This window comes from Thamnophis sirtalis, unplaced genomic scaffold (assembly GCF_051295495.1).
Source record: "Thamnophis sirtalis isolate CommonGarterSnake01/CBP01778 unplaced genomic scaffold, rThaSir2_p1.2 scaffold_2, whole genome shotgun sequence".
Classification (NCBI taxonomy): Eukaryota; Metazoa; Chordata; class Lepidosauria; order Squamata; family Natricidae; genus Thamnophis; species Thamnophis sirtalis.
This window is the reverse complement of record NW_028261382.1, coordinates 100,176,931-100,204,856: the sequence shown is the minus strand read 5'-3', so window position 1 is coordinate 100,204,856 and position 27,926 is coordinate 100,176,931. Positions and strand designations below refer to the sequence as shown.

Genomic DNA, 27,926 nt, shown 5'->3' with positions numbered 1-27,926 from the left:
ACTCGGATCCCAAGGAAGGGTGTGCAAAAATCCAGGGGCTTTTTCTGGCCTTTTTTTTTGCACATTGGACGGTTCTGGTGTCGCCACAGCAAACGTTTGCAATTATATGGTGGCGGGGGGAAAAAAACTGTCTCCACCGACTGCATCGGATTTTTTTCTACCAGGTGTGAGACGCACATCTGTGGACTGTTGCACCGGCTGAAGACTTGAGGCGTGCGGAGCGTGGATTTCTGCAGAAAATTGGGAGGGCTGCAGAGGCTGAGCCTTCCCAAGGATGCCTCTTCCGAAGAAAAGAAAAGTGAAAAAAACGAGGAAGCAAAAACCATCCACTCTAGGTAAAATTCGGTGCAAAGAATCTCAGGTGTGCAGGTTTTCCCCTTCGTGCTCCTTCCGTGGAAAGAATTATAACAAGAATACAAGGCAAACTTTTGCACAGAGTAGGAGGAAATTAAATCAGAACTGATTTACAGTATTTTTCAGGCTATAACGTTGCAGTAGGTTTCACACTTAAATGTCCAAATCTCACTTTACGGCTTCTTTAATAAGATGCACCGGTGTATATGATGCGCCAAGATTTTGAAGAGGTAATTTTTTTTTTTTTACAAAAAACGTTTTTTCCCCTCCCCGGTGCCCAGGAGCGCTCTGCAGGCCTCCAAAACACGCTGCACACCCTATTTTTTTGTGAAAAGGGGGCACACAGAGAGTTTGAGAGACGTACAAAGTGCTCCTGGGGGCCTGGAAGGGCAAAAATGCGACACCGGGGGAGGGGGAATTTGGGAGGTGAAAAATGGGCCCATTTTTCACAAAAACAGGGTGTGCAGAGGGTGTGGGAAGCCTGTAGATGGCTCCTAGGGGCTGGGGAGGGCAAAAAAAAACACAGCCTGTTTTTCATGAAAACAGACCCGGGTTTTTTTTTTTGCAAAAAAACGGGATGCGCAGGGAGTTTGGAAGGCTTGCAGAATGCTCCTGGGGGTTTGGGAGGGCAAAAACAGCCCCGTTTTTGTGAAACAGAAAACATTGCCCCCCCAACAAATCTACATTCTCATTTTACCCACCTCGAAAGGATGAAAGGATGGGTCAGCCTCGAGCCTGGTGAGATTCGAACTGCCGAATTTCAGGCAGCCTGAGTCTCACCAGGCTGAAGGTTGACTCAGAAGAAGTAGCCTGCAGTACTGCACTCTAACCACTGCACCACCACAACTTTAGCTTCTTTGGGGTGTTTTTTTTTGCCTTCTCTGGAGGCATGGAAATAGAGGTGGGAGGGTATATGTAATGATTCTTCCTAACACTGGTATTTCCGGCTCTTGTTGTTATGATGCTATGATTCTACGACGTGCCTTCCTAAGCCTTTGTAAGGCTTCTAAAGTTGACTTCAACTAAACACCAAGCATAAGGGACCTCAATATTTTCCATTTCGGGCAAGAAGATAAGGATATGTTAAGCATATTGACATGTAGCGGAAATACACCAATGAGAGGAGGAGTGGGAAACAGAAGGGAGAAGAAAGATGGGAAGAGAAGGATAGGAGAGAGGGTAAGGGGGGAAGATGAGAAGGATAAGGAGGAGTGGATTGTAGAGAGAGGAGCAGTAGAAAGGAAGGGGAAGTAGAGTAGGAAAGGATGATGGAGGGAAGATAGAAAGTTGGAGGGTGGTAGAAGAAAGAGGTGTATGGAGAGCAGAAGAGCTATAATGGGTTTTTATTTTGGGGGGCATTGTTGAGAAGAGGAACTGATGTAATTATTATTTAATACTATATGATACGGGCTATGTGTAGTATACATGTGAGTGTATGTTATGAAAATGAAAATGGAAATAAAAAATATTTTAAAAAAATATTTTCCATTTCCTTCCATTTGTTCTCATTCTTCCCTCCAGGTGAGGAGACGCACAACAAGGCATCGCTGGAGACTGACGCATTGAAGCAGCACTTGGGTGAGGAGATCTTGAGACTTTGTGCATGGATGTCAGTGGTGGGTTTCAAACAATTTTGGAACCTCTTCTGTAGGTGTGGCCTGCTTTCCGGGTCCACTGGTGGAACCTCTTCTAACCGGTTCGGTAGATTTGACGAACCGGTTCTACCGAATAGGTGCGAACTGGTAGGAACCCACCTCTGATGGATGTGGGAAACAGAGAGAGAGCCATCGAGGTAGCTTCAGGAGTGGAGTAGAAGATATATGGAACTTCTTCACTAGCCCAAGGTTGTTAAAATTATTTGAATCCCACCGCTGCTTTTTCTGCATCGTGCTAATAGAGGCTTGGTCGTTTTTACTAAGAAACCGGAGACAGTGGGAAGATTTTAAGAAAAAGTTCAACTCTATATCCTGGCGAGAATATCTGTTATCGGGAAGGATACTGCAAACAAGATTGAAATAAAGGAGGAGCTTTTTAGATTGCAGATCAAGAGCTTGTTACTATACTTCAAACAGAATGATTAAAAAGAGGGACATCTCCATAATTGGGTAGAAGTCCTTGAGAGGTTCGGAAGAAGAACGGACGTTCTGAAGATGTTTCAACAGACTGAGCACTGGCCTGGCTAGAACTAAAGACCACATCTTTAGTGGTGGGATTCAAAAAATATTTACTACCGATTCTGTGGGCGTGGCTTGGTGGGCATGGCAGGGGATTAATACTGCAAAATCCCCATTCCCTCCCGATCAGTTGGGGCTCGGAAGGCAGAGGATAGATGAGGGCAGGGCCAGCCAGAGGTGGTATTTACCGGTTCTCCGAACTACTCAAAGTTTCCACTACCAGTTCTCCAGAGCCGAGTCGGTAAGAACCGAGGTGGCGCAGTGGTTAAAGGCAGCACTGCAGGCCACTTCAGCTGACTGAAGATCTGCAGTTCGGCTGTTCAAATCTCACCGGCTCAGGGTTGACTCAGCCTTCCATCCTTCCGAGGTGGGTTAAATGAGGACCCGGATTGTTGGGGGCAATATGCTGACTCTGTAAACCGCTTAGAGAGGGCTGAAAGCCCTATGAAGCGGTATATAAATCTAACTGCTATTGCTATTGGTCAGAACCTACTGAATACGACCTCTGGACCACATGTAAAAGTGAGGATTTCTCCCCGAGGATAAAGATATTTACAATCAACCAATGGAACAGAAGTTGCATTCAGAAGTTGCTGGAGCTTCATCCCTGGAGGCTTTCAAGAAGAGACTGGACTGCCGTTTGTCAGAAATGGTGTACAGCCTCCTGCTTGGGCAGGACTAGATGACCTACAAGGTCCCTTCCAATTTAGTAGACATTCTACTCTACTGCGAAAATTCAAACAACTATCCATTTTTTTTACACCAACATGCATAGAGAATGACTTGCTGGTCAGAAATATCTCTGCCATTAATATTGTTCGGTACTGAGCTAGAACTGTACAAATCTATATTTTATTAAAGCGGTTAATTTTTTTCCGATATTTAAATGTCTAATTTCTGCCTTTCTAGTTCCTGTGTTTTTCACATGAGACCGAATAGTGAGATGGCTCCCGTCTCTTTTTGCCTTGCAGTTCTGCAGAGGGACCTGGCCAAGCAGGCAATGATTGACAGGGAAGGATTCAGGCAGAGGCTGACAGAACTGGAGAGAGACCTGGAGGGAGCCAAGAAAGACAAAAGGGATATTTATGAAGGTTATTTGGGGGAGGTGGGCAGGAGGGACTGCTCCCTTGGAGAAACCAATTCTTTCCTTCCCCAGAAATGGGACTGGCAATTGGGTGGGAAATGCCTTGGTAGCTTAGCTCTTTCAATCCTTTGGGGGATCCACTTGATCAGAATGCTTAGGGAAGCTCTCCTAAGAATGCACTGTCTGCTAAGAACAAGATCAAGAAATATGTAAAGATTTAGCGGAGTCTCGGAGTGACCTTTCTAAGACATTCTTCAGCGTCAGTAATATTCTTTAAGGTTGCACAGACTTGGGATTTCTTCATTATTAGGAGGAGGCCATAACCCATTCTCCACAGCCTTGCCATCTATCTGCATCCTTTCCATTTGTGCCCTCTTTAACTTTTAGTTTAGGGCGGTGTTTCTCAACCGCGGCTCTGGAGCCGCATGTGGCTCTTTCATCCCTCTGCTGCGGCTCCCTATTTCGCTCAAAATATGTGTCATAACCGCCAGTGTGCGACATCCTCCGGCATGCAATTTATTACCCCGGTAGGCCGGCCATGGATACGTCTAAGAAAAGAAAAGTTTCAGAAGAAAACAGGAACGTTTAATTCAACGTCAGGCACAGGAAGGGTTTTGTGGCTCCCGGTGTTTTTTCTGTGGGAAATGGGCCCAAATGGCTCTTTGAATGCTTAAGGTTGCCGACCCCTGATCTAGGGATTTAGGGGTAACTAAGGGTCTCCTCTTCCCTCTGACACCACTCCCGCTTCTTCGTTTCAGAGATGATCCGTCAGTATCAGCAGTTTCAGCGCCAGGCAGACGGCCAGATTCAGCGTTTGGAGGCTGAAAAGCAGAACTTGCAAGAACAGCTGGGTATTTACACAAAGGTTTGGCCTGGCAGAAGCCGAGATGGGCTGCGGCCTTTCAGAGCTGCTGTTTTAAGGACTTAAAAAAATTAAATTTAAAAAAAATATATATATAAAAAAATAGCTGCACCCACTTCCTTGCATCTTTTAAACCAGGGGTCTCCAACCTTGGCAACTTTAAGCCTGGCGGACTTCAACTCCCAGAATTCCCCAGCCAGCTATTCTGAAGCTATTTATTGCAAAATGATGATGATGATGATGATGATGATGATGATGATGATGATGATGGAGTTGAAGTCCACAGGACTTAAAGTCGCCAAGGTTGAGGAACGCTGGTCTAGATGGATGGAGTTGACTAGAGCAAAATATCTCAAACTTAAGCAACTTTAACGTGTCTGGACTTCAACTCCCAGAATCCCCCAACCAGTCATATCCTGAGAACCTGGCCCCACATTGGATCCCAGTGTGGACACCTTCCATATGGATGGAGTCAGTGGTGGGTTTCAAATTTTTTTGGAACCTACTCTGTGGGTGTGGCTTCCTTTGTGGGAGTGGCTTGCCGGCCATGTGACCTGGTGGGAGTGGCTTGCCAGCCATGTGTTTTCTTTCTTTCTTTTTCTTTCTTTCTTTCTTTCTTTCTTTCTTTCTTTCTTTCTTTCTCTCTCTCTCTCTCTCTCTCTCTCCTTCCTTTTGTCTCTCTGTCCCTTTTTACTTTTTTATCTCTCTCACTCTTTTTCTTTTTTATTTATTTCTTCCTTTTTTTCTCTTTCTCTCCCTCTCTGTGTCAGTGTGTGTGTGTGTGTGTGTGTGTGTGTGTGTGTGTGTGTTTAGCAGTGGTGGGTTTCAAAATTTTTTGGAACTTCTTCTGTAGGTGTGGCCTGCTTTCCGGGTCTACTGGTGGAACCTCTTCTAACCAGTTCGGTAGATTTGACGAACCGGTTCTACCAAATAGGTGCGAACTGGTAGGAACCCACCTCTGGATGGAGTTGACTAGAGCAAAGTATCTCAAACAACTTTTAACAAGTCTGGACTTCAACTCCCAGAATCCCGCAACCAGCTCTCACTCAGCTCTCTTCCGCTTTCTCTCACCTCAATCTCTGTCCTCCTCGCCCACCCAAACCCACCTCATTTGTCCTCAGCAGCTGTCTGCCAAAAAACCCTGCAGCGGAGCGAAGAGGAGCGAGCAAAGATCTCGGAGGAGAAGGACCAAGCTGTGGCTCAGATGCAGCAGAAGGCAGAGGAGATGGAGAAGGAATGTGAAAGACTCCTTCACGTGAGTCGGGGATGGGAAGAGACATCCATTCTGGCCCCAGCCAAGAACTTCAGGGGAGGAGACCAGATGTTCAGCATTGCTCATCACCAAAGTTTCAGGAAAGGGAGGGAGGGAGGGGAGAGAGAGAAAGAGAGAGAGAGATGAATCTTCTCACGATTGCACATGTTAAACTATGCTTGATACTCTACATGCTTCTGTGGGTTATAGGTTGAGCATGACGATAGTCAAAATGATTGGGCAACGTTCTTCGTCTCATCGCCCTGTTCAAGCAGAGAAACTGGTTTGTTGGTTTTTTCCAATGCACTCAGATCTTCCCTTCCATCACTTGGCCTGTCTGCTTGGACCACAACGGATAGCTGTGTGCACCAAAAAGCCAACACAATCCTAAATTGCATTAACAGAGGGATACAATCAAGATCAAGGGAGGTACTAAGACCACTCTATAAAACCTTAGTAAGGCCACACCTAGAATCCTGCATCCAGTTTTGGTCACCACACTATAAAAAAGATGCGGAGACTCTAGAAAGAGTGCAGAGAAGAGCAACCAGGATGATTTTAGGGGACTGGAGGCTAAAACATATGATGAACGGTTGCAGGATCTGGGCCTGACTAGTCTAGAGAAGAGAAGGACCAAGTGAGACAGGATAGCAGTCTTCCAATATTTGAGGGGCTACCACAGAGAGGAGGGGGATCAAGCTATTTTCCAAAGCTGAAGGCCAGACAAGGAATAATGAATGGAAACTGACCAAGGACAGATTCAACCTGGAAATAAGGAGGAATTTTCTGACAGTGAGAACAATCAACCAAGTTGCCTTTGGAAGTTGTGGGAGCTTCATCACTTGAGACTTTCAAGAAGAGACTGGATTGACATTGGTCAGAAATGGTGAAGGGTCTCCTGCTTGAGCGCGGGGTTGAACTAGATGACCTTCAAGGTCCCTTCCAACTCTGTTAATCTGCTCAAAAGTGGTGATTAATGCCTATAGGAAGCCTTCCAGCACCGAGGTCATTTCAATGCTCCCCTTCTGGCTCTCCAAACCTCCCAAGACACTTTCAGAGGGGGAAGTTCTCAGGTAACATGATTGCAAATAAACCAGCATGGATATTTGTCTCTTCCCTCTGCCCTCTGAACGTTCTCACTTCCTTTTAACAGGACAGCTTGGATCAGGTGCTTTCGAAACTACAAGCCACAAAACTGGGCTGGGAGACGGAGGCCACCCTCATGCACACTGAATGTAAGAATACGCTAAAGGAGTTTGGACTTAACCCACTGGAGATCTGAAGCAGCGGTCAAGCAGAGCTAAGGTCAGTCTCTGGAGGTTTCACGTTGGCACCAGTGGTGGGGTTCAAAATTTTTTACTACTGGTTCTGTGGGCGTGGCTTGGTGGGCGTGGCAGGGGAAGGATACTGCAAAATCTCCATTCCCTCCTCACTCCAGGGGACGGATACTGCAAAATCCCCATTCCCTCCTCACTCCAGGGAAAGGATACTGCAAAATTTCCATTCCCTCCCCACTCCAGGGGAAGGATACTGCAAAATCTCCATTCCCTCCACACTCCAGGGGAAGGATACTGCAAAATCTCCATTCCCTCCCCATTCCAGAGGAAGGATACTGCAAAATCCCCATTCCTTCCCCACTCCAGAGGAAGGATACTGCAAAATCCCCATTCCCTCCCCACTCCAGGGGAAGGATACTGCAAAATCCCCATTCCCTCCCCACTCCAGGGGAAGGATACTGCAAAATCCCCATTCCCTCCCCACTCCAGGGGAAGGATACTGCAAAATCCCCATTTCCTCCCCACTCCAAGGGAAGGTTACTGCAAAATCCCCATTCCTTCCCCATCAGCTGGGACTCAGGCAACAGAGAATAGATAGGGGTGGGTTCAGTCAGAGGTGATATTTACCAGTTCTCCGAACTACTCTGAGTTTCTGCTACCGGTTCTTCCAGAACCGCTCAGAACCTGCTGAATTTAAACGTGCTTAAAATGTACTTAGAAGGGAGTATTTGTAGCTCAAGGTTGAGCTGTCGGGCTCCTTGGTGCCCTCTGAGCTTGGTGGTTTCCTTGCAGACAGTTCGTTACCAATCAGTCACATAGAGATAAGCACATCTACATACCAATCAAAAAACCCAGAAGGAACTGAGAGATCAAACCATCTCCTTGCCAGTAACCAACACCCAGATAAAAAGAGATGAACGTCAAGATTAACACCAGACCAACAACCAAGCCACAGACGACACCCCAATAGGGAGCTACCGACTCACATAAACAAATGCACAGTAAACAATAACCTAATCAAGGAACAATCTAGGCCACTCCCACCAACACTGACAGGGCAAGCCAGCTGTGTATAAACAGAAAGCAGACTCCCTCTCCCTTCTAGCACTGATGATGTTCCCTAGTTGGGTCATGAAACGTCTGCAAGAAAACCACCAAGCTCAGAGACCGCCATGGATTCCAAACAATAAAACATTGTGTCAACATTGCGCAGCAACTCACCCAACACATGAAAACACCGTGTGGTTTATTTGAGCTGGTTTTAGTGTCGTGTTTGAAGTTGGATATTGTCCTCCGTGCCTCGCGACAAACCCCTATTAAAGCAAACTATGGTTTAGCATGACGGGTGAATCCAAACAATCCAGTCTTTAGGTGTGTGAAAAGTACTTTCCATCATTAATGATCTAGTTCCTTAGGCAGCTCCAATGAAGGAAGGAAGGAAGGAAGGAAATTCCCGATCAGCCCGTCTGTCATCTCTTTCAGTTGTCTGTTTCAGAACACACAGATTCACATTTAAAATAGCTGAGGTCCCAATCCTGAACCCAACAGAGCTTGGGCCAAGAACAGAAGATGCTGTGCATCTCCACTCAGAAAAATAATCTTGGAGAGGAAACTCTGAGGTTGGAAGCTCATCCTCGCTCATCCTCTCCCAACCTTCACAGTCTGTTTTGTGCAAAATCGATAGCTTGATTGTCAGAAGAAGATGAGAGGAAGTCCAGTGCTCGGTTTTATGGGTTCCAGTAGAGCAGGGCACGCCAGCCTTGGTGACCTGAAGACTTGTGGACTTCGATTCCCAGAATTCCCCAGCCAGCACAGGGAATTCTGGGAGTTGTCTGGCTGGCTGGGGAATTCCGGGAGCTGAAATCCACAAGTCTTAAAAGTTTTCAAGGATGGAGATCTTGCAATTGAGGGAATATTTTGACGGAGGGAAAAGGAGTTTGAAGGAAGTAATCAATGGTCTTCATTCACATTCCACTGGTAGGAATCATCGAGAGATGTTGTCACATCCAGAGAGGACGTCCGTAACTAGCTTCTCTTCCACAAAATGCAATGAATGAAGTCTATCCTTGAAGTGCAATTATTTCCAGCGATCCTTTTTTTGAATCTTACCCAAGGGAACTCCTCCAAGATGACCCTGACTCATCGCATTCCATCTCTGCCCCATGCTCTGCTTTGAATCTTCATCCCGCTTGCCAGGTTCTGCAGGAATCATGTGAGTGCAGGCACGGAAGGCAGGCGAGGGATCGAGAAAGCTGGTCTGGGGAGATGAGATCAATTTGCCACGCTGGAAGGGTGTGCAAAGGTGCTCCCTTTATCCCCACAGAGTCCAAGGAGCCGCCTCTAGAATGCCTGGCTGAACCCATCATGGCCCTGTGGGAAACAAGGAGAAGCCAGCTCACGTGTTCCGTAGATGATCCCAGGAAAAGAAATGTAACACTGAACAAATCCCACATCGGTGCCTTGTCCCCAAAACGCAAGAGGTGATGATGGGCTGGAGAAAGTCAAGTCATTGACTTCATGGAAAATCGAGACATATGAAGAACGGTGGCAGGAATTGGCCTTGTCTAGTTGAATGAAAAGAACGACTAGGAGTGACGTGATAGAACAGAATAGAATACAGAATACAGAATAGAACAGAATATAGAATATAGAATATAGAACATAGAACATAGAACATAGAATAGAATAGAATATGGAATGGAATGGAATGTAGAATATAGAATATAGAATATAGAATATAGAATATAGAATATAGAATATAGAATATAGAATATAGAATATAGAATATAGAATATAGAATATAGAATATAGAATATAGAATATAGAATATAGAATATAGAATATAGAATATAGAATATAGAATATAGAATGGAATAGAATAGAATTATAATGTAATATAATATAATATAATGTATAGAATAGAATGGAATGGAATATAGAATAGAATAGAACATAGAAAATAGAATAGAATAGAATGTAGAATGGAATGGAATGGAATGGAATATAGAATAGAATAGAACAGAACAGAATATAGAATATAGAATACAGCATACAGCATACAGAATACAGAATACAGAATACAGAATACAGAATAGAACAGAATATAGAATATAGAATATAGAATATAGAATATAGAATATAGAATATAGAATATAGAATATAGAATATAGAATATAGAATATAGAATATAGAATATAGAATATAGAATATAGAATATAGAATAGAATATGGAATGGAATGGAATGGAATGTAGAATATAGAATATAGAATGGAATAGAATAGAATTATAATGTAATATAATATAATATAATATATAGAATGGAATGGAATATAGAATAGAATAGAACATAGAAAATAGAATACAATAGAATGGAATGGAATGGAATATAGAATAGAACAGAACAGAACAGAACAGAATATAGAATAGAATATAGAATAGAATATAAAATAGAATATAGAATAAAATAATATAGAATAGAATAGAATAGAATAGAATATTGGTCAAGTGTGAATTGTCTTTGCTGCAGATGCTCTCAGTGTATATAAAAAGACAAGATACATTCGTGAAGAATCATAAGGTACAGCTCTTAATGATAGCACCATTCCAATATTTGAGGGGCGGCCACAAAGAAGAGGAGGATCAAGCTATTCTTCAAAGCCCTGGAAGGCAGGGTGGAAACTAATCAAGGAGAGAAGCAACTTAGAACTAAGGAGAACCTTCCTGGAACTTCAGTGGAACAACTTGCCTCCAGGAGTTCTGGGTGATCCCAACATTGGAGGTTCATAAAAAGAGATTGGACAACAGTTCACCTGAAATGGAACAGGGTTTTCTACTTGAACAGGGGCCGGATTAGAAGACCTCCAAGGCCCCTTCCAATTCTGTTATTCTGTTCTAGGACTTCTTACCTCTCTGGTGAAGGTCCATGGGGTAGGGTCAGGTTGGCCCGGTGGCGCTGTATTGCTCGAGAGTTGACAGTGGCACGGTCTCAAAGGGGGCCACCTTTGTCCCTGAAAGATGCCTGGAGAAGTAGAACCACGGGTGATCAGAAAGCTTGATGGGAAGTCTTCATCATCGTAGAAGGCTAAAGGAGATACTCCAACCTGGAATGGAGACCCAAATCAAGAACTGGCCTATCGTCAAGACCTCAACCAGTAAATTCCTCGTACGAGCTAGATTTAAAATTCTCTTTTGCATCATGGGGCGAAATCAGATCGAACCCCTCTTACATACCCCACACTCTCATAAACACACTGTCCTCCTGCATCATTTTTGACACCAGTTGACACGTCTTCTTGGAGAATCCTACTGGATTGTAGCTTAACGGAGAATGAGAGGGTTTCTTTGCTCTCCCACCTTGGTCTCCTCCAAGAAGCTTCTTCACCTCTGACTGGATGGAGGGGAATGGAAGGATCTATATTCCTTGCTGGACACTTGCATTTTTTTTATATATCCTTCCATTCCCCACCACCCAGTCAGAGCTGAAGAAGCTTCTTGGATGAGAAGGGAAATGTCTTCAAAGAAAAACCAGAAAGTCCAGTTGCCTCTTGAAAAAGCCCCTTTGGGACAACCAGGACCTGGAGGACGGAGAATCTCCATAGATTTCACTTCCTTCCTTCCTTCCTTCCTTCCTTCCTTCCTTCCTTCCTTCCTTCCTTCCTTCCTTCCTTCCTTCCTTCCTTCCTTCCTTCCCCCCAGGGTCTGGGTCCTCATTTCACCCACCTCGGAAGGATGGAAGGCTGAGTCAACCTTGAGCCGGTGAGATTTGAACCGCCGAACTGCAGATAGCAGTCAGGTGAAGTGGCCTGCAGTACTGCACTCTAACCACTGTGCCACCTCGGCTCTTTTTCTCATCTTTCTGGCAGGAGTCGATAGAAGAGTACGTACCATATTGTAGAACTTGCTTCCTTCCGAGTCGATGACCAAGAGAGTCACCCGCTGGTTATCGGAACGGATCCTCGATACCACTTCCTGATGTTCAAGGTCTTCGACAATCTCGCCGTTCACCGCCAACAGACAGTCGCCTTCCCTCATCCCCGCCTTTTCCGCCGGTAGCCCTGCATCCAGTTCTCTCAAAAATTGGGCTGCAGGTCCAAGATAGAAGAAACAGAACGGCCTATGCGTGAAATTACTCCAACCAATTCTCCTGGAGGGACAGAGGTAGCTAAGAACATCCAGGCCCTCCGTTCTGAATTTCCTCCCGGATTCAGCTCTGACCCCGCTTTTCCACGCTGGTTTGAGATTTAGCCCCAGGTGCTTCTATCTGGAACAGGGGTGTCAAACACAGGACCCGCGGGCCGGATACGGCCCACAATATGGTCGGATCTGGCCATAGGGGGCCGTCCTGGAAAATGTAAGGGGCTGGCCCCAGTGGTGAAATTCAAATTTTTTTTACTACCAGTTCTATGGGTGTGGTGTGGCTTGGTGGGCGTGGCTTGTTGGACATGGCAGGGGAAGGATACTGCAAAATCCCCATTCCCACCCCACTCTGGGGCCAGCCAGAGGTGGCATTTGCCAGTTCTCCAAACTACTCAAAGTTTCCGGCTACTGGTTCTTCAAACTACTCAAAGTTTCTGCTACCAGTTCTCCGAACTACTCAAAAATTCCACTACCGGTTCTCCAGAACCTGTCAGAACCTGCTGGATTTCACCCCTGGCTGGCCCGCATCACCACAAACGTGCCAGCAGTTTGGGGTGTGGCCTCAAACTGCCACACCCATAGTCGGCCACACATCCCATCCCCCCCCCCCCAAGATCAGCCACAGCCCTGATGCGTCCCTCGATGAAATTGAGTTTGACACCCCTGGTCTAGAACAATGTTTCTCAACCTTGGGGACTTGGAGATAGGTGGACTTCAACTTCAACACGCCTGGCTGGAGAATTCTGGGAGTTGAAGTCCACCAATTTCCAAGTCCTCAAGGTTGAGAAACCCTGGCCTAGAAGTGAGTTGAGAAGTTTTTCTCTATCCCCATCTTATGAGTATGCTCTTGCTCATAAAACAGCTTAACCTTCTTGGAAGGGAATCTGGAGATTTGCTAAAGGAATGAGACCAGAATTTCCTTGGCTAAGCAAGGCAGTCATCCAATTTTAAGACCCGCCCCTTTGCCACAGTTGTTAAGCAGATTACTGCAGTTGGTGGTCGTTAAGTAAATCCAGCTTTCCCCCCGTGATTTTGCTAGTTGGAAGCTGGCCAAGGTGGCCACCATTGGTGATCACATGACCCTGGGATGCTGCAACTGTCATAAACACATGCCGATTGCCGATTCCCCCAAATGTTGATCATGTGACAGGAAGACGCTATGATGTCATCCATACAAGGACTGGTCAAAAGTCACTTTTTTTTTTTCAAAGTTGTCATTTCGATCGGACGAAATGGTGATAAGTCAAGGACCACCTTCAATGGGTCCTGCAAATGGAGATGTCTCACCCCTCTTCCCCGAGCTAGATTTTTCTTCTTTCATCAAGAACCCATATCCGTCTTCTCCTCGCGTCATCTGAAGCTTCGTCACTTGGAAGGGAACCCAAGAGGCGTCGGCCAGGGCCGCTGTAACCTTAACACCGCATTGTCGGTACGCCTCTTCCGACCGGCTGTCGATCACCAGTAGCCCCATGGGACTGCTGCTCTGTCTGAGCTAAATCCGAATCGGAGCAAGAGAGAGAAAAGACAACCATGACCGGCGATCATGACCAAATGTTGGCACAATTCAAAGGACTAGTTCTAGACAGGGTTGGAAAATTATTTGGCCATGAAGAGTGTCTTGGCAGCGTGACTATTATTATGAGATAAACCCAGGAGCGAAACACAGCCCACAACACACCGAGCCAATTAATAGTGGTTTATATATCCATATATACAGACATACACATGGTAGATAAATCGCTTACCACTCAGCTATGGACACAAGGAGAGAAATGAAATACATGATGAGAGAGAGAGATGCCCTCTAATGGCCACCTATATATTACACCTCTTAAACGAGCAAAAGACTTGTGTGGACCCCACTAGAGTCTCAAACTGTCTATACCTGTAATGCTGATTCATCCCACATTGCATCAGCTTACAGTTTACAGCTTACAACCTTACATCAGTTGGCAACTATTAAATCCTCAGTACCTGACAAAGGGAGAAGGGGCTGAGAAAAAAAAAAAACAGAGGAAGGATGGCCAGAGTAAAGTTTTGGGAGGGAAAGCACTCTCTTTAGCGTGACCCGACAAAAGCGCGCCAACAAAACCGCGTCACTAAAACCATGATGTCATCAACGCGCCGACAACAGCACGTCGACAACAGCGCATCGACAGAAGGGCGATTTACAACAGCGCGTCGACAGAAGGGCGATTTAAGTTAAGGTAAGGGTTAGGGTTAGGGTTAGGTTTACAGCACCCTTCTGTTGGCACGCTGTTGTCGGCGCAATTCAGCGCTCATTCGTCGGCGCGGTCACAGAACTCGCAGTTTTGTCACCGCGGTTTAGTCGGGCGCGCTTTTGTTGGTGAACCTCTCTTTAGTCCAGAATAATTGACTTTGTCCAGCCAAGATAGAGGAATTACTCACTCCTTTCTGTGGTGCAGAGGAAACCAAGCAGAGGAAAGTTTTATGGAGTTGGAAGACCTTTCACAACCAGATACGGAGACCATGTGGCCTACAATACGTACGGGGTGATATCTCCAACTATGAGGGGAGAGCTGGTTCTACCCTGAGCTATGAGCCTCCTTTTGGTGGGGAATTCTAACCTCCATCAAAGAGGCAGGGTGAAATTGAACGCACAAGACTGGCAGCTAATCTCAAAGTATGTTGCGTTGCTAGAACCTTTTGGTTGAGTTGTGCAGTCGTCCAGTTCTTAACACTGACGCCATTGAGTTCCACCAGCCAGGAACCGTGAGGCACCCCTGCTTTTTGAGCCGGCCCATCCTTCAGCACGGAGAGCTGGAATACGCCGGTCACACCTGCACAGGAGGACCACAACATCGAGAGGAAGCCTTGTGAAGGAAGAGAATTTGCACCCTACAAAACAACCGAAGCTTCCCTAGGTAGCTTCCCTCTACCAGGAAATCTGCTCTCAACCACCTTCTTCCTCTTTCTCTGGAACTCAATTCTTTAGCGGAGTAGAAGATCAAGTTGCAGAAATGTAAACAAAGGCCTTTAGTGAACTCTTGATTTACCCAACCTGGACTTCCTTGAGCAAACCACAACTGGATGGATTTGCTCATCAGAGGGAGACAAATAAATCATGTTTTGTATGCTACAAAAACTGGGCTCTATTGCTGATTCCCCACCACGCTGTTCAATATATTGTAAATATATATTACATGGTTTATATATATACTGTATATAATAAACCATAGATTATATGGTGTAACCATACATAATACGAACATATAATACAATACGGTATAATATATATTGTTCAATATAATGTAGCCATACATATACTGTACATACACACACACTCACACACATGCCAGATGTTATATGGTTTTCTGCTTTTTGCTGTAAATCACCAAGAGTCTCTCTGAGATGATAAGGGCAGAACCTTAGAAATTGGATGGATGGATGGATGGATGGATGGATGGATGGATGGATGGATAGATAGATAGATAGATAGATAGATAGATAGATAGATAGATAGATAGATAGATAGATAGATAGATAGATAGATGTAAATAGATAGATGGAGGGAGAGACAGATATGCAAGGATACATGGATGGAGATAGACGTAGAAAGGTAGATGGATGGATGGATGGATGGATGGATGGATGGATGGATGGGAGAGGGGGAGAGAGAGAGAGAGAGAGAGAGATGTAAATAGATGGATGAGATAGACAGATAGACATGCAAGGATAGATGGATGGATGGAGATAGGTGTAGAAAGGTAGATAGATGGATGGATGGATGGATGGATGGATGGGAGAGAGGGAGAGAGAGAGAGAGAGATGTAAATAGATAGATGGAGGGAGATAGACAGATAGACATGCAAGGATAGATGGATGGATGGAGATAGACGTAGAAAGGTAGATGGATGGATGGATGGATGGATGGATGGATGGATGGATGGGAAAGAGGTAGAGAGAGAGAAAGAGAGAGAGAGATGTAAATAGATGGATGGAGATAGACAGACAGACATGCAAGGATAGATGAATGGATGGAAATAGACATAGAAAGGTAGATGGATGGATGGATGGATGGATGGATGGATGGATGGATGGATGGATGAGAGAGAGGTAGAGAGAGAGAGAGATGTAAATAGATAGATGGATGGAGATAAACAGATAAACATGCAAGGATAGATGGATGGATGGAGATAGATGTAGAAAGGTAGAAAGGTGGATGGATGGATGGATGGATAGATGGATGGGGAGAGAGAGAGGTATGTAGGTAGAGAGAGAGATGGATGATAGACAGACAGACAGACATTCAAGACAGCTAATATAAGCAATAAGCAGAAGTGATTCCTGCCACTACCTTCTGGAGCTGACACGCTGAACCCCAAACCGCTGGAGCCCTTGGAAAGGCAGCATAGGCGTGGCCTGCCGTATCTGGACAAGAGCTGGTTGAGATCCTGGTTGAGGGCTTTGGCTACTTGGTAGGCGTTTCCTTCCAGGAGAGTGAGCAGGACCTGTTTTGAGCTACTCTTGATCTTCCAAATCACCTGGAAATGAGACAAGAGAGGGGGGAGAGGGAGGGAGAGGGAGGGAGGGAGGGAGGGAGAGAGAGAGAGAGAGAGAGAGAGAGAGAGAGAGAGAGAGAGAGAGAGAGAGAGAGAGAGAGAGAGAGAGAGAGAGCGAGAGCGAGCAAATGTCAGCAACTGGAGAATCTATTCCAATATTTGATCCCAGCATTCTCGCCATGTACAACAGAGTTTGACAACCTCAATCACTTGTCAAGACATGTGGATTTCAACTCCACAAATTCTCCAGCCAGCCTTGAGCCAGTATGGACACCATCTAGATCCGGGGTCTCCAGTAAACAGTAACAGAATTGGAAGGGACCTTGGAGGTCATCTAGTCCAAACACCATGCAGGGGAACTACACTAGGGATTCAAATCGCCGAACTACCAACCCTTTCTGATCGACAAGCTCAGTGATTTAGCCACTGAGCCATCTAGTCAGGCTCATCTAAACAGAAATATTGATTAACTCATCAAATCAGAAATATTGCCGTATTCAACTTCATCCGTCTAGATCCGGGGTCTCCAAACGTGGCCACTTTTAAGACTTGTGGGCTTCAACTCCCACATTCTGAGAGTGGAAGTCCACAAGTCTTAAAGTAGCCAGGTTTGGAGACCATGGATCTAGACCGATCAAGTTCACTGCGACAATATTTCTCAACCTTAAGCCACTTTAAGACACGTGGACTTCAACTCCCAGAATTCTCTGGCCAACACTGCATTGAACTCCACACGTCTTCAAAGTGACCCCCAAGGTTGAGAAGCTGTTCATTTGTGAGACTTTATTTAACTTTGTAAATGTGTGCCCAACACCTGGGTCACTCAATATGCCCAGGTCATGGAGGAGTCAATCCATCAAAACCTTACCCGAAGATATCCCATGCCTTCAACGTTAACTCCGTTGACCTCAAGGATTCGGTCTCCATCCCGAAGGCCTTTACGGTAAGCCAGCCCTCCGGGTGTCACCTTCCGCACAACAGGGCACATCCCTCCGGCTTCCTGGCACAAGGAGAAGCCGAGGTTGTCACCAACTTCTTTCTTTAGTAAACAGAAACGTATCCGGGAAGCCCCTTCTGGCTCTGAGGACGATAAAAAGGACATCTCTTTTCAAACTGGTTTATGAAATTCCACCAGTCTTTCCTTAGAATAGAAGAACAGAGTTGGAAGGGACCTTGGAGGTCTTCTAGTCCAACCCCCTGCTTAGGCAGGAAACCCTACACCTCTTCAGACGTTGGCTGGGGAGGAGGGGAGGGGTACCTGTCTATTGGGAAGACTGAATATGGAGAAAAAAGAGGAGCTGCTCCCAAGATCTTTAAATCATCCAGAGGTAACGGGGGAGGCTATGTGAAAGCAGGGAATTCCACTGGATCTTCCTTACTATTACTTCCTTACTCTAGGAGTCGTCATGTCTAGTACAGACCCCTCCAAGGATGTAGCCATGAGGTAGCCATAACAAAATCCTTTCTAGAAAGCCAAGGTCATCCTTTGTCTCTGCATCTCTGTACCTGACTGGAACTGGATGGGTGGAAGCTGCCAGCGTGGCAGTGGGAGATTGGACCATGGGATGGACTGGTGGGTGGAGTGGGTGGGCAAGATCTTGAACTTTCAACTGGGTGGGAAAACAGAGAAGACTTCAGATTCGGGTTTGCCCAGATGTGCCAACGTGGCTCTCCTAATAAATTGGAACTTTGAGGAATCCTTTGCCTCGGACTCTGATTTATTTTCGGATGCTATTTGGAACCTGTTGTGGCTCGGTAGGAGCCGCTATCAGACTCTGACACAGAAACCTCCTGTGAGTGGTTTCAGGATGCACACAGGAGAAGGGCTGACTGACGTAAGGAACAATTGAGGACTCGCAGGAGATGATAACGAGCAGCTGTGGCTCGTTAGGATCTCCTCCTGCGGATAAAGGACGGATGGTGCCACGCCCTGGTTGCAGAGGTCAACGTTCCGTTTCTGTTCTAGTCAAGTTCTCTTGTTTGTTTGCAACCATCGAGAAAAAGCACTTGGATAAGTGATTTGATTTATATAACCCTGTTTTGCGGTAGTTTACTTTTCCCAGAGCATTTATCTGTGTTTATTTTGGGCTCGCAGCCAGCAAGAACCGGGACTGATAAAAACATTCCTTTGAACATTCTGTTCGGCTGTAGTTTCTCAACGGGCAAGGTAATAGCAATAGCAATAGCAATAGCAGTAGACTTATATACCACTTCATAGGCCTTTCAGGCCTCTCTAAGCGGTTTACAGAGAGTCAGCATATTGCCCCCAACAATCTGGGTCCTCATTTTACCCACCTCGGAAGGATGGAAGGCTGAGTCAACCCTGAGCCGGTGAGATTTGAACCGCTGACCTGCTGATCTAGCAGTAGCCTGCAGTGCTGCATTTAACCACTGCGCCACCTTGGTGGGGGTCAGAACAGAACCCTGACCTCCTGTCTAGTCGGGATGTTGTCAGTGCTCACAACTTGGTTGTGGCATTTGCAAAGAACTTGGAAGGGAGCTCGGCTGAACCCTGGTTGAGAAGGAAGCGGGGAGGAAGAAGAGGAAGTAGCTTGTCTGATGGAAAAGTTTGGGCAACCCGCTTGCCAAACGGGCCTCGGGAAAACACCAGCCTTTCCTTTCCTACCCACAAGCTGCCACCGCCAGCCCTCTCGTTACCGGAATCCTCTGCCAATGACAAGGCGGGATTATCGATTCCTTCTTTCGGGTTAAATTCAAATTTCCTGCAAGAGAGGAGGAGGAAGAAGAAGAAGGTGCATCTCAAAGGTTGAGAAATGGGAGTTTACGGGATAGGGTCTAAAAGGTTGAGATTGTGGCCCTAGCGGCGCCATCAAAGCTCTACCTGTAACCCACACCCACACACGTAAGAAACAGAGTTTGATCACACTCCCATGCTCCCCCCCCCCTTAACATCTTCTCATCACTGTTCGCAGGCGCCCTTGCTGAAGAGCCACCATAGGTTTCTGCCAACATCTCAGCCTGCCCAGAGCTGCCAATCTACCCCCAGTTTGCGATGGGAGTATTTTCTTATTTCTTGGATGGTCTGGGCCCCTTAATTCTGGAGCTTGTCGTCAGAAGAATGGAATGGAATGGAATAGGATAAGAAATAGGGATACAATAGAATAGAATTAGAATAGAATTAGAATAGAATTAGAATAATGAAATTAGAATAGAATAAGAAATAGGGATAGAATAGAATAGAATTAGAATAATGAAATTAGAATAGAATAAGAAATAGGGATAGAATAGAATAGAATTAGAATAGAATAGAAAAAATAGGGATAGGATAGAATAGAATAAGAATAGAATAGAATAAGAAATAGCGATAGTATAGAATAGAATAAGAATAAGAATAATGGAATTAGAATAGAACAGAAAAAGAAATAGGGATAGGGATAGAATATAAAAGAATAGAATACAATAGAATTAGAATTAGAATAATGGAATTAGAATGGAATAGTATAAGAAATAGGGAGGGAATAGAATAGAATAAGAATTAGAATAGAATAAGAAATAGGGATAGAATAAAATAGAATTAGAATAAGAATAATGGAATTAGAATAGAATAAGAAATAGGGATAGAATAGAATTGGAATAGAATAAGAAATAGGGATAGAATAGAATGGAATTAGAATAAGAATAATGGAATTAGAATAGAATAGAAAAAGAAATAGGGGTAGAAAAGAAAAGAATAGAATACAATAAAATTAGAATTAGAATAATGGAATTAGAATAGAACCGTATAAGAAATAGGGAGGGAATAGAATAGAAGAATAGAATAGAATAGAATAGAATAGAAATATAGTAGAATAGGAATGGAATGGAATGGAAAATATAATACAATAGAATGGAATTCTTTATTGGCCAAATCACAGGTGGGTTGCTCCCTGTTTGGCTGGATCGGACGAGCTGGTAGTAGCAGCGGTGAGAGGCTCCACCCACCTGCCCGGACACTTCTGCGCATGCTCAGGAGCGCGCGTGCCCGAACCAGTAGTAAAAAAATTGGCAATCCACCCCTGGGCCAAATGTGATTGGACACCCAGGTAATTTTTCTCCGGTCCGCAAGTAAGAGGCCCTGGGTCAGATCTACTAGAGAGCTTTTCACCAAGGCTGCCATCTGCGGCACCATCTTCAACGGGTGGCTTTGAGCTTGGCCAACCCTCAAACCACCCCCTCAACTTGTTTGTGCAAACTGGCCCGCGTGCCCGGTTGGAATGTAGGAAACTGCACGTGGCGGGGGTGACGGTGGTGGTGGTGAGGGGAGGGAGAAAGAAATGTTGGTGGGTCTGCTGGTTTTGCCTGTCTCTGCCCCTCCCCCTCTCCCAAGCTTGGCACTTACATGGTTGACTCCGGAGTGTCCTGGAGCCCTGTAAAAGCAAGGACTGAGTATGAGAAGGGGGTCTGTCTCCTATCAACACAGAGACCCTCCCTCCCCACTCCAAGCCCCCAATATCCCTCCCCACTGGGTTTCCGGCTCAGATATATTCATTATAGAGCCGAGGTGGCGCAGTGGTTAAATGCAGCACTGCAGGCTACTTCAGCTGACTGCAGTTCTGCAGTTCGGCTGTTCAAATCTCACCGGCTCAGGGTTGACTCAGCCTTCCATCCTTCCGAGGTGGGTAAAATGAGGATCCGGATTGTTGTTGGGGGCGATATGCTGACTCTGTAAACCGCTTAGAGAGGGCTGAAAGCCCTATGAAGCGGTATATAAGTCTAACTGCTATTGCTATTTTGCTTTGGAAGGAGATTCGGGGGTATTTTGCACTTTTACTCCCTTGGGCTGTAACTCCACAGAATCATTGACCGGCTGCACCCACAGTGAACCACACCCTACAGCTTGGGTTAAGGCTGCAATTGTCTAGGGAGCTTCTCAGTCCTCCAAGTCCTGGTTGCCCCAAATGTGCTTTTTTTTTTTTTAAGCGGCAACTGGACTTTCTATTTTTTTTTTCTTGGAAGACGTTTCGCTTCTCATCCCAGAAGCTTCTTCAGCTCCGACTGGATGGTGGGGAATGGAAGGATGAGGGCTCCTTGCAGACGGCTGGACATTTGCATCCTTTTAGAGAGTTGTTTAGGTCACCTGGAGGTTCGTCTGTGTCCTCGGGGTCACCTGAGTGGTGGAAATGGGTGTGTAGCAGCCTGCAAGGAGTATAAATCCTTCCATTCCCCGCCGTCCAGTGGAGAGATTCAACCTAGAAGTAAGGAGAATCTTCCAGAGAACAATGAATCAGTGGAACAACTTGCCTCCGGAAGTTGTAAATGCTCCAACGCTGGAGGTTTTTAAGAAAAAAATTGGATAACCCTTTGTCTGAAGTGGTGTAAGGTTTCTGCAATGCGCTCTACATGGGGCAGCCCTTGAAGAGCATTCGGAGACTTCAGAATGCAGCCGCGCGAGCGATTGTGGGTGCACCTCGGTACACCCACGTTACACCTATCCTCCGCGAGCTGCACTGGCTGTCTATTGGACTCCGGATACGCTTCAAGGTGCTAGTCGTCACTTATAAAGCCCTTCATGGTATTGGACCTGGGTACTTGAGAGACCGCCTGCTGCCAATTACCTCCCAAAGACCCATTAGATCACACAGATTAGGCCTCCTCCGGGTTCCCTCTATTAGCCAATGTCATCTGGCTACTACCCGGGGGAGGGCCTTCTCTGTGGCAGCTCTGGCCCTTTGGAACGAGCTCCCCGCAGAGATTCGGACCCTCACCTCTCTCCAGGCCTTCCGAAAAGCCGTTAAAACCTGGCGGTGTCGGCAGGCCTGGGGTCGATGAGTTCCCTTCCCCTCTCGAATCGTGTGGCTGTTGGTTGTTTTAAATGCCCTGTACTTTTTGTAGTTTTTGTGTTTTCCCCTCCCCACTCCTTGGGTTTGTGCGCCGCCCTGAGTCCCGCTGGGAATAGGGCGGCATATAAATAAAATGAACCTCGAACCTCGAACCTTCCTGCCTAAGCAGGGGGTTGGACTAGAAGACCTCCAAGGTCCCTTCCAGCTCTGTTATTCTATTTCTATTCTACTTCAGACAAGTGCCTGTCCAATCTTAAAATCCTCCTGGGATGGAGAACCACCAAACTTCTGAAGCCTGGTGGAACCAACAGCATCAAAGGCTATAGAAAGCAGACTTACACCGTTTCCAACTTTGTTCAGCAAAGTCGTAAAATAAAGTCCCAGAACTAAGTCCAAAGACCAAGATCTCCTCCTCAAGATCATCCCATTGCCATTATTCCTGAGTTTCAGACAACAACAACAACAACAACAGACCCAATTCATCCTAAAGCAGGGGTCTCCAACCTGGTTCTACCACAAAACCGCAGACGACAAAATCGCGGTCGACGAAAGCGCGTATGTGACATCATCACAGCGCGACGAAAAAGATCGAAAAATGTAAAAATAAAGGGAAAACCTTCCCCTAACCCCCCCAAACCTAACCCTAAACCTAACCCTAAACCTAACCCTTAACCTAACCCTAACCCTAAACCTAACCCTTAACGTAACGAAAAACCTAACGCTAACCCTTAACCTAACGCTAAACGTAACGCTAACGCTCTAACCTTAACCCTAACCCTTAACCTAACCCTTACCTTTATGTGAATCGGCTTGCTGTAATGTAATTTTTATTTCAATTTTTCGATCTTTTTCGTCGCGTTGTGATTTAGATTTTAGATTTAGATTTGTTTATTTATAGGCCGCCCTTTTCCCTGAGGGGACTCAGGGCGGCTTACAATCAAAAAAGGGGAGTGGAGTGTAGGACAATACCAAAAAAAAGATGTGCACAAAGTAAATTAGACAGTAAAAACTCAACATTCACTGACGTCACATACGCGATTTCGTCGACCGCGCTTTTGTGGAACGCGCTTTTGACGGGTCACGTCCAACCTTGGCGACTTTCAATCTCTTTTTAGAAGTGGCTTTCAGCGCTACCAAATGGGCAGGAGGCCACTGGGAAGTCCATAGGCCCAGGGAAGTTACCCAGGGTGGGGAGCCAAGAGGATTGACTACCTGAACAGGATTCTCCTCTAGGTCTCTTCTAACCGGATAGATTCAAGCTGCGGAAACCAGGTGGGTTTTTACAGCACACACTTGTTGTGCTTCACGGTTCAAAGATTACCGATGTGGCAAGAGCATTAACGCTGGGCCAGATAGCCATCTCTACCTCCACCCTATTAAGCAAAACAAAACTGGGTGGAGAAGGGTTGAACCCATGAGAGCAGGAAATTTATCCCCGGATTTAATTTATGCCACGGTTGTTACGCGATTTGACAACACAGGGAGGAGGGGAGGCTGGGGGAAAACCCAGGGGCCACTTTAGCTGGGCTTGGGGTTTAAGGCCCAGAAATTAAACATCTACATTCTTTGTTGGGGGGGGGGGCTACCAGGAGGAAAAAAACTCAGGGTCAACCGCTCCAAACTTGATTGCGGAAAATACGACTTCAGCAAGAGAGTGGTCAACGCCTGGAATGTCCTACCTGACTCTGTGGTTTCTTCCCCAAACCCCAAAAAGTTTAACCGTAGACTGTCTACTGTTGACTTCCCCCCATTCCTAAGAGGGCCGTAAAGGGGGTGTGTGCATAAGTGCACCAGCATACCAGGGGTGGGTTTCAGCCGGTTCGCGGCGGTCCCTGCGAACCGGTTGGTCGCCGAACCCAGAACTTCCGGGAACGGCGAAGGGCCCACCCGCGCCCATGCGCCTGCTCCTTACCCGTTTTTGATGAATTCTGCGCTTCCATGCATGCGCAGGATGCATACAGCGCCTGCGTGATCCCCCAGGAGCAGCTGGAGCATCGCACAGATGCTAGTACGCATGCATGCGCCGCGCGCGTGGACGCCGGCGGCCTCGTTCCAACCGAACCGGTTGGAACGGGGCGAGAAACCCACCCCTGCAGCATGCCTACCATCCATGTCCTACTGTCCCCATTTATTCGTACCCATTTCCTTTGTCCATGCCCATGTTTATACTTGCACCTGTCATCTCGTGCATGTTTCGACAAACTAAATAAATAAAAAGATAAATAAAATCCTGGCAGAAAAATCTCTTTCTGAGTTCCGACTGCTTCCGATTTAAAGATCTCTTAGAAGAAGGGATTTAAATAAAAATAAATAAAACCTTGCTCGACCTCACGTCGCAAAGAATAAGAGATGGTTACGAATGCCTTCAAACAGCAGGGCTGTCTTCAATCCCGGAACAAGCTCAGAGGCAGAAAACGGACGAGAGAAATGTGCATTCCCCAGAACCTCTGGAAAGGGTGGTAGATATTTGTGGGCACTGCCTGGTAACTCTCTGGGTCCTTCACCCTCTAAGTAAGCAATGCAACCCTTCAATTTTAGGGGCCCGCTCTGCCGCCCACTTACCCGTTTTCTGCTTCATGTCTGCTCCCTCTCTGAAGTCCAAGGTCCAGGGGCGAGGTGGCCACTTAACCTGAGACGTTTAATATTTAAACAGCCCAACAATCTTTTCCTTAGCGTCGCTTCCTTCTTCCACGAAGCCAAGCCGAGCGCGGAAAATAGCTTTTTCATTCCTGCAAGGGAAGATCAGCGGGGAATGGCAGCTGGGGGGGAGGTATGTGTGTGTGATGGGATCCGGAGGTGATGGTGACCGACGAGGGGTTGGCACGCCAAGCGAGCAGCGAAGGAAGTGTGAATTGCACACCCCAGAAAGGTTGCGCTCAGGTCGTTTTGCACACTACACATCTGTCATCTAGACGTCACCCGGTTTGTGTGCGAATGCTTTATTCTTTTTCATTTTTTGTGTGTGAAAAGAAGTGATGAATGAGGGTGATAAATAAAGCCGATGAATAATATTCTCAAGTTGAGCCTTTTTGACGCAGGGAAAAAATTATTTTAGGACCTGCTAAGTGCAAACTTCTTTTGTTCTTTGACAAATGTTCAGGAGATTTATTCTGCAGTGGAATGTGGTCCATCCTTCTATCCGGGTATATTTTCATTAAACAATTGGTCAGAAGGAATTACAGACCAGTGGTGCGTTTCAATAATCCAACCAACGGGACATTATAATGTAAAACATTCGCTGGGAGCTTATTCCTTTATTTATTTCAATCAATTTTTTTATTTTTGTATATTGCTGGAAGTTGGTTTTAATGGCTTTCGTTACAACCAGAAAATAGATATTCCTTGCTGTTTCTCCTGAGTCCAACAGTTGCGTAGGCTGCTTGCATTTATGAGAAATGGAAAGCAAAGTAAAAATGTTCACGACAAACCCACAATAGGCTCTCACCTTCGTTTCTCCCCGGTAGCTGGCATTTCAAGATAGATTCCCCCTCGGCTGGCAGACTCTGTGCAAACTTCAGAGCTCAGAGAGATAAAGGCTGGGCCTTCTCAAAATATATTTGCAAACCCTGCTTCCCCTCCGTAGAATTTATTCATTAATTCCACTGAGAATTCATTCATTAATTCCACTGAGAATTAATCCATTCATTAATTCTACTGAGAATTCATTCATTCATTAATTCCACTAAGAATTCATTCATTAATTCTACTGAGAATTAATTAATTCATTAATTCTACTGAGAATTCACTCATTCATTAATTCCACTGAGAATTAATCCATTCATTAATTCTACTGAGAATTAATTAATTCATTAATTCTACTGATAATTCATTCATTCATTAATTCTACTGATAATTAATTCATTCATTAATTCTACTGAGAATTCACTCATTAATTCCACTGAGAATTAATTCATTCATTAATTCTACTGAGAATTAATCCATTCAGAATCCAGACTCACATTTATGACCGTTGCGCTGTCCCAGGGCTCACGCGATCCCCTTTTGCGACAAACAGAGTCCACGGGGGAAGCCAGATTCATTTAACAACTGCAGTGATTCACTTAATGACGGTGCCAAGAAAGGTCGCAAAACGGGGCCAAACTGCCGTAAGTTGAACAACCATCTCGCTTAGCAACAGAAATGTTGGGTTCAATTGTCGTCGTAAGTCGAGGACCGCCTGTTTAATTTACCTTTCCGATTAAACTGCAACTACATCCTTTCCTCCCGAGTAAACCATGGGAAAAATCAGTACACTGAGTTTGCAATCATGTTGCATAGCACCAATGACATCCCACAGGGATTTTTCCCACAACGTCTGTGTGGTTGGTAATTATTATTTTTTTAAATGCTCGTCACATCTTGCAAAAGCACAAAAGTCAGGACGAACCCTCCCCCTAATCCTAATCTTAACTCTTTCTCCAACTGGCTGCCCTCTGGATGTATCAGTCTGCACCCAGGCCAACTGGGAGTGATGGGCAGTGTAGTCCAACCCATCTGGAGGGCGACCGGAGGCAAGCGGATGATTTCAACCAGGAAACGCAAGAGATGAGATTAAGGCAAATCACCTGAAACGCGAGATGAATATCCGATTCAGTCTTTGATTGGCAGGTGCGTCTATGGCAGGGATGTCCAACCTTGGGAACTTTTAAGACTTGTAGGACTTCATCTCCCAGAATTCCCCATAAAATGGATGGCTGGGGAATTTTGGAAGTTGAAGTCCCCTTGTCTTTTAGATCAGAGATCTCCAACCTTGGCAACTTTAAGACTTGTGGACTTCAACTCCCAGAGTTTTGTCATTTAATTGTCATCCCTGAAAGCCACACTTTCTACTGTCTACCTTCTATTGTAGGAAAATGGGAAGGGGGGAATGATGCAGAGTTGGGTGATAGGTAGCCATAACAACATTCTTCTCTGAAAGCCAAGGTCATCCTTTGTCTCTGCCCCTGGGCGGAACTGGATGGGTGGAATCGTCGTGGCAGTGGGAGATTGGACCATTTGATGGACTTGTAGGTGTTGGGGCAAGATCTTGAACTTTCAACTGGGTGGGGAAAACCGGGAAGCTTTCAGATTCGGGTTTTCCCAGATGTGCAAACATGGCTCTCTTAATTAATTGGAACTTTGAGGAAACTCAACCTTCGGAGTTTTATTTCGTTGGGGGTGTGGGTTTTTTTTGGAACCCTGACATTAACCTGAATCTCCCTTAAAATACTTCGCCAGCTACCTCGAATCTCGGAGTGCTGTCCAGGGTGCTGAGCCCGTGGAGTCGGGCGGCGCGAAGACTCCGGGAAGATGAAGGCGTGACCGTCAAAACCGCGTTCCACAAAAGCGCGGTCGACGAAATCGCGTATGTGACGTCATCACAACGCGACGAAAAAGATCGAAAAATTGAAATAAAAATTAAATTACAGCAAGCCGATTCACATAAAGGTAAGGGTTAGGTTAAGGGTTAGGTTAAGGGTTAGGGTTAGGTTTAGAGTGTTAGC

At 45.7% G+C, this 27,926-nt stretch overlaps 2 protein-coding genes across 7 annotated transcripts; one reads left to right on the top strand and one right to left on the bottom strand.

Moving 5' to 3' along the window:
* DRC12 (dynein regulatory complex subunit 12 homolog) lies at positions 1-15,246 on the top strand. Of its 5 annotated transcripts, none has more exons than XM_087706542.1 (7): positions 1-335; positions 1,876-1,932; positions 3,500-3,619; positions 4,371-4,463; positions 5,599-5,729; positions 6,880-7,031; positions 14,869-15,246. In XM_087706542.1, exons 1-6 carry the CDS (start codon positions 275-277, stop codon positions 7,006-7,008), a joined length of 591 nt encoding a protein of 196 aa, XP_087562668.1. In that variant the 5' UTR covers positions 1-274; the 3' UTR covers positions 7,009-7,031; positions 14,869-15,246. The 5 variants fall into 5 exon arrangements, with proteins under 5 accessions (XP_087562668.1, XP_087562670.1, XP_087562667.1 ...); XM_087706544.1 differs by having other exon boundaries at positions 14,865-15,246; XM_087706541.1 differs by lacking the exon at positions 14,869-15,246 and adding an exon at positions 11,867-13,385.
* On the bottom strand, positions 8,091-25,309 carry NHERF4 (NHERF family PDZ scaffold protein 4). 2 transcript variants are annotated; one of them, XM_087706537.1, is made up of 10 exons: positions 25,006-25,309; positions 21,003-21,030; positions 19,322-19,386; positions 17,532-17,743; positions 16,459-16,645; positions 14,805-14,941; positions 13,428-13,632; positions 11,889-12,085; positions 10,910-11,104; positions 8,091-9,373 (listed from the first exon to the last, which is right to left on the bottom strand). In XM_087706537.1, the coding sequence occupies exons 1-10, from the start codon at positions 25,019-25,021 to the stop codon at positions 9,344-9,346; spliced, it is 1,272 nt and encodes a 423-aa protein (XP_087562663.1). In that variant the 5' UTR covers positions 25,022-25,309; the 3' UTR covers positions 8,091-9,343. The 2 variants fall into 2 exon arrangements, with proteins under 2 accessions (XP_087562663.1, XP_087562664.1); XM_087706538.1 differs by lacking the exon at positions 25,006-25,309 and adding an exon at positions 23,656-24,194.
* Positions 25,310-27,926: the final 2,617 nt, after the last annotated feature.

Coding starts and splice junctions, on each gene's coding strand:
- NHERF4 (XM_087706537.1), bottom strand. Junction 19,387..21,002: donor GACACTCCGGAGTCAACCAT/GTAAGTGCCAAG, acceptor CCTCTCTTGCAG/GAAATTTGAATTTAACCCGA. Junction 14,942..16,458: donor CAGCGTGTCAGCTCCAGAAG/GTAGTGGCAGGA, acceptor CCTCCTGTGCAG/GTGTGACCGGCGTATTCCAG.
- DRC12 (XM_087706540.1), top strand. CDS start 275: ATGCCTCTTCCGAAGAAAAGAAAAGTGAAAAAAACGAGGAAGCAAAAA. Junction 1,933..3,499: donor CGCATTGAAGCAGCACTTGG/GTGAGGAGATCT, acceptor TTTGCCTTGCAG/TTCTGCAGAGGGACCTGGCC. Junction 4,464..5,598: donor GAACTTGCAAGAACAGCTGG/GTATTTACACAA, acceptor TGTCCTCAGCAG/CTGTCTGCCAAAAAACCCTG.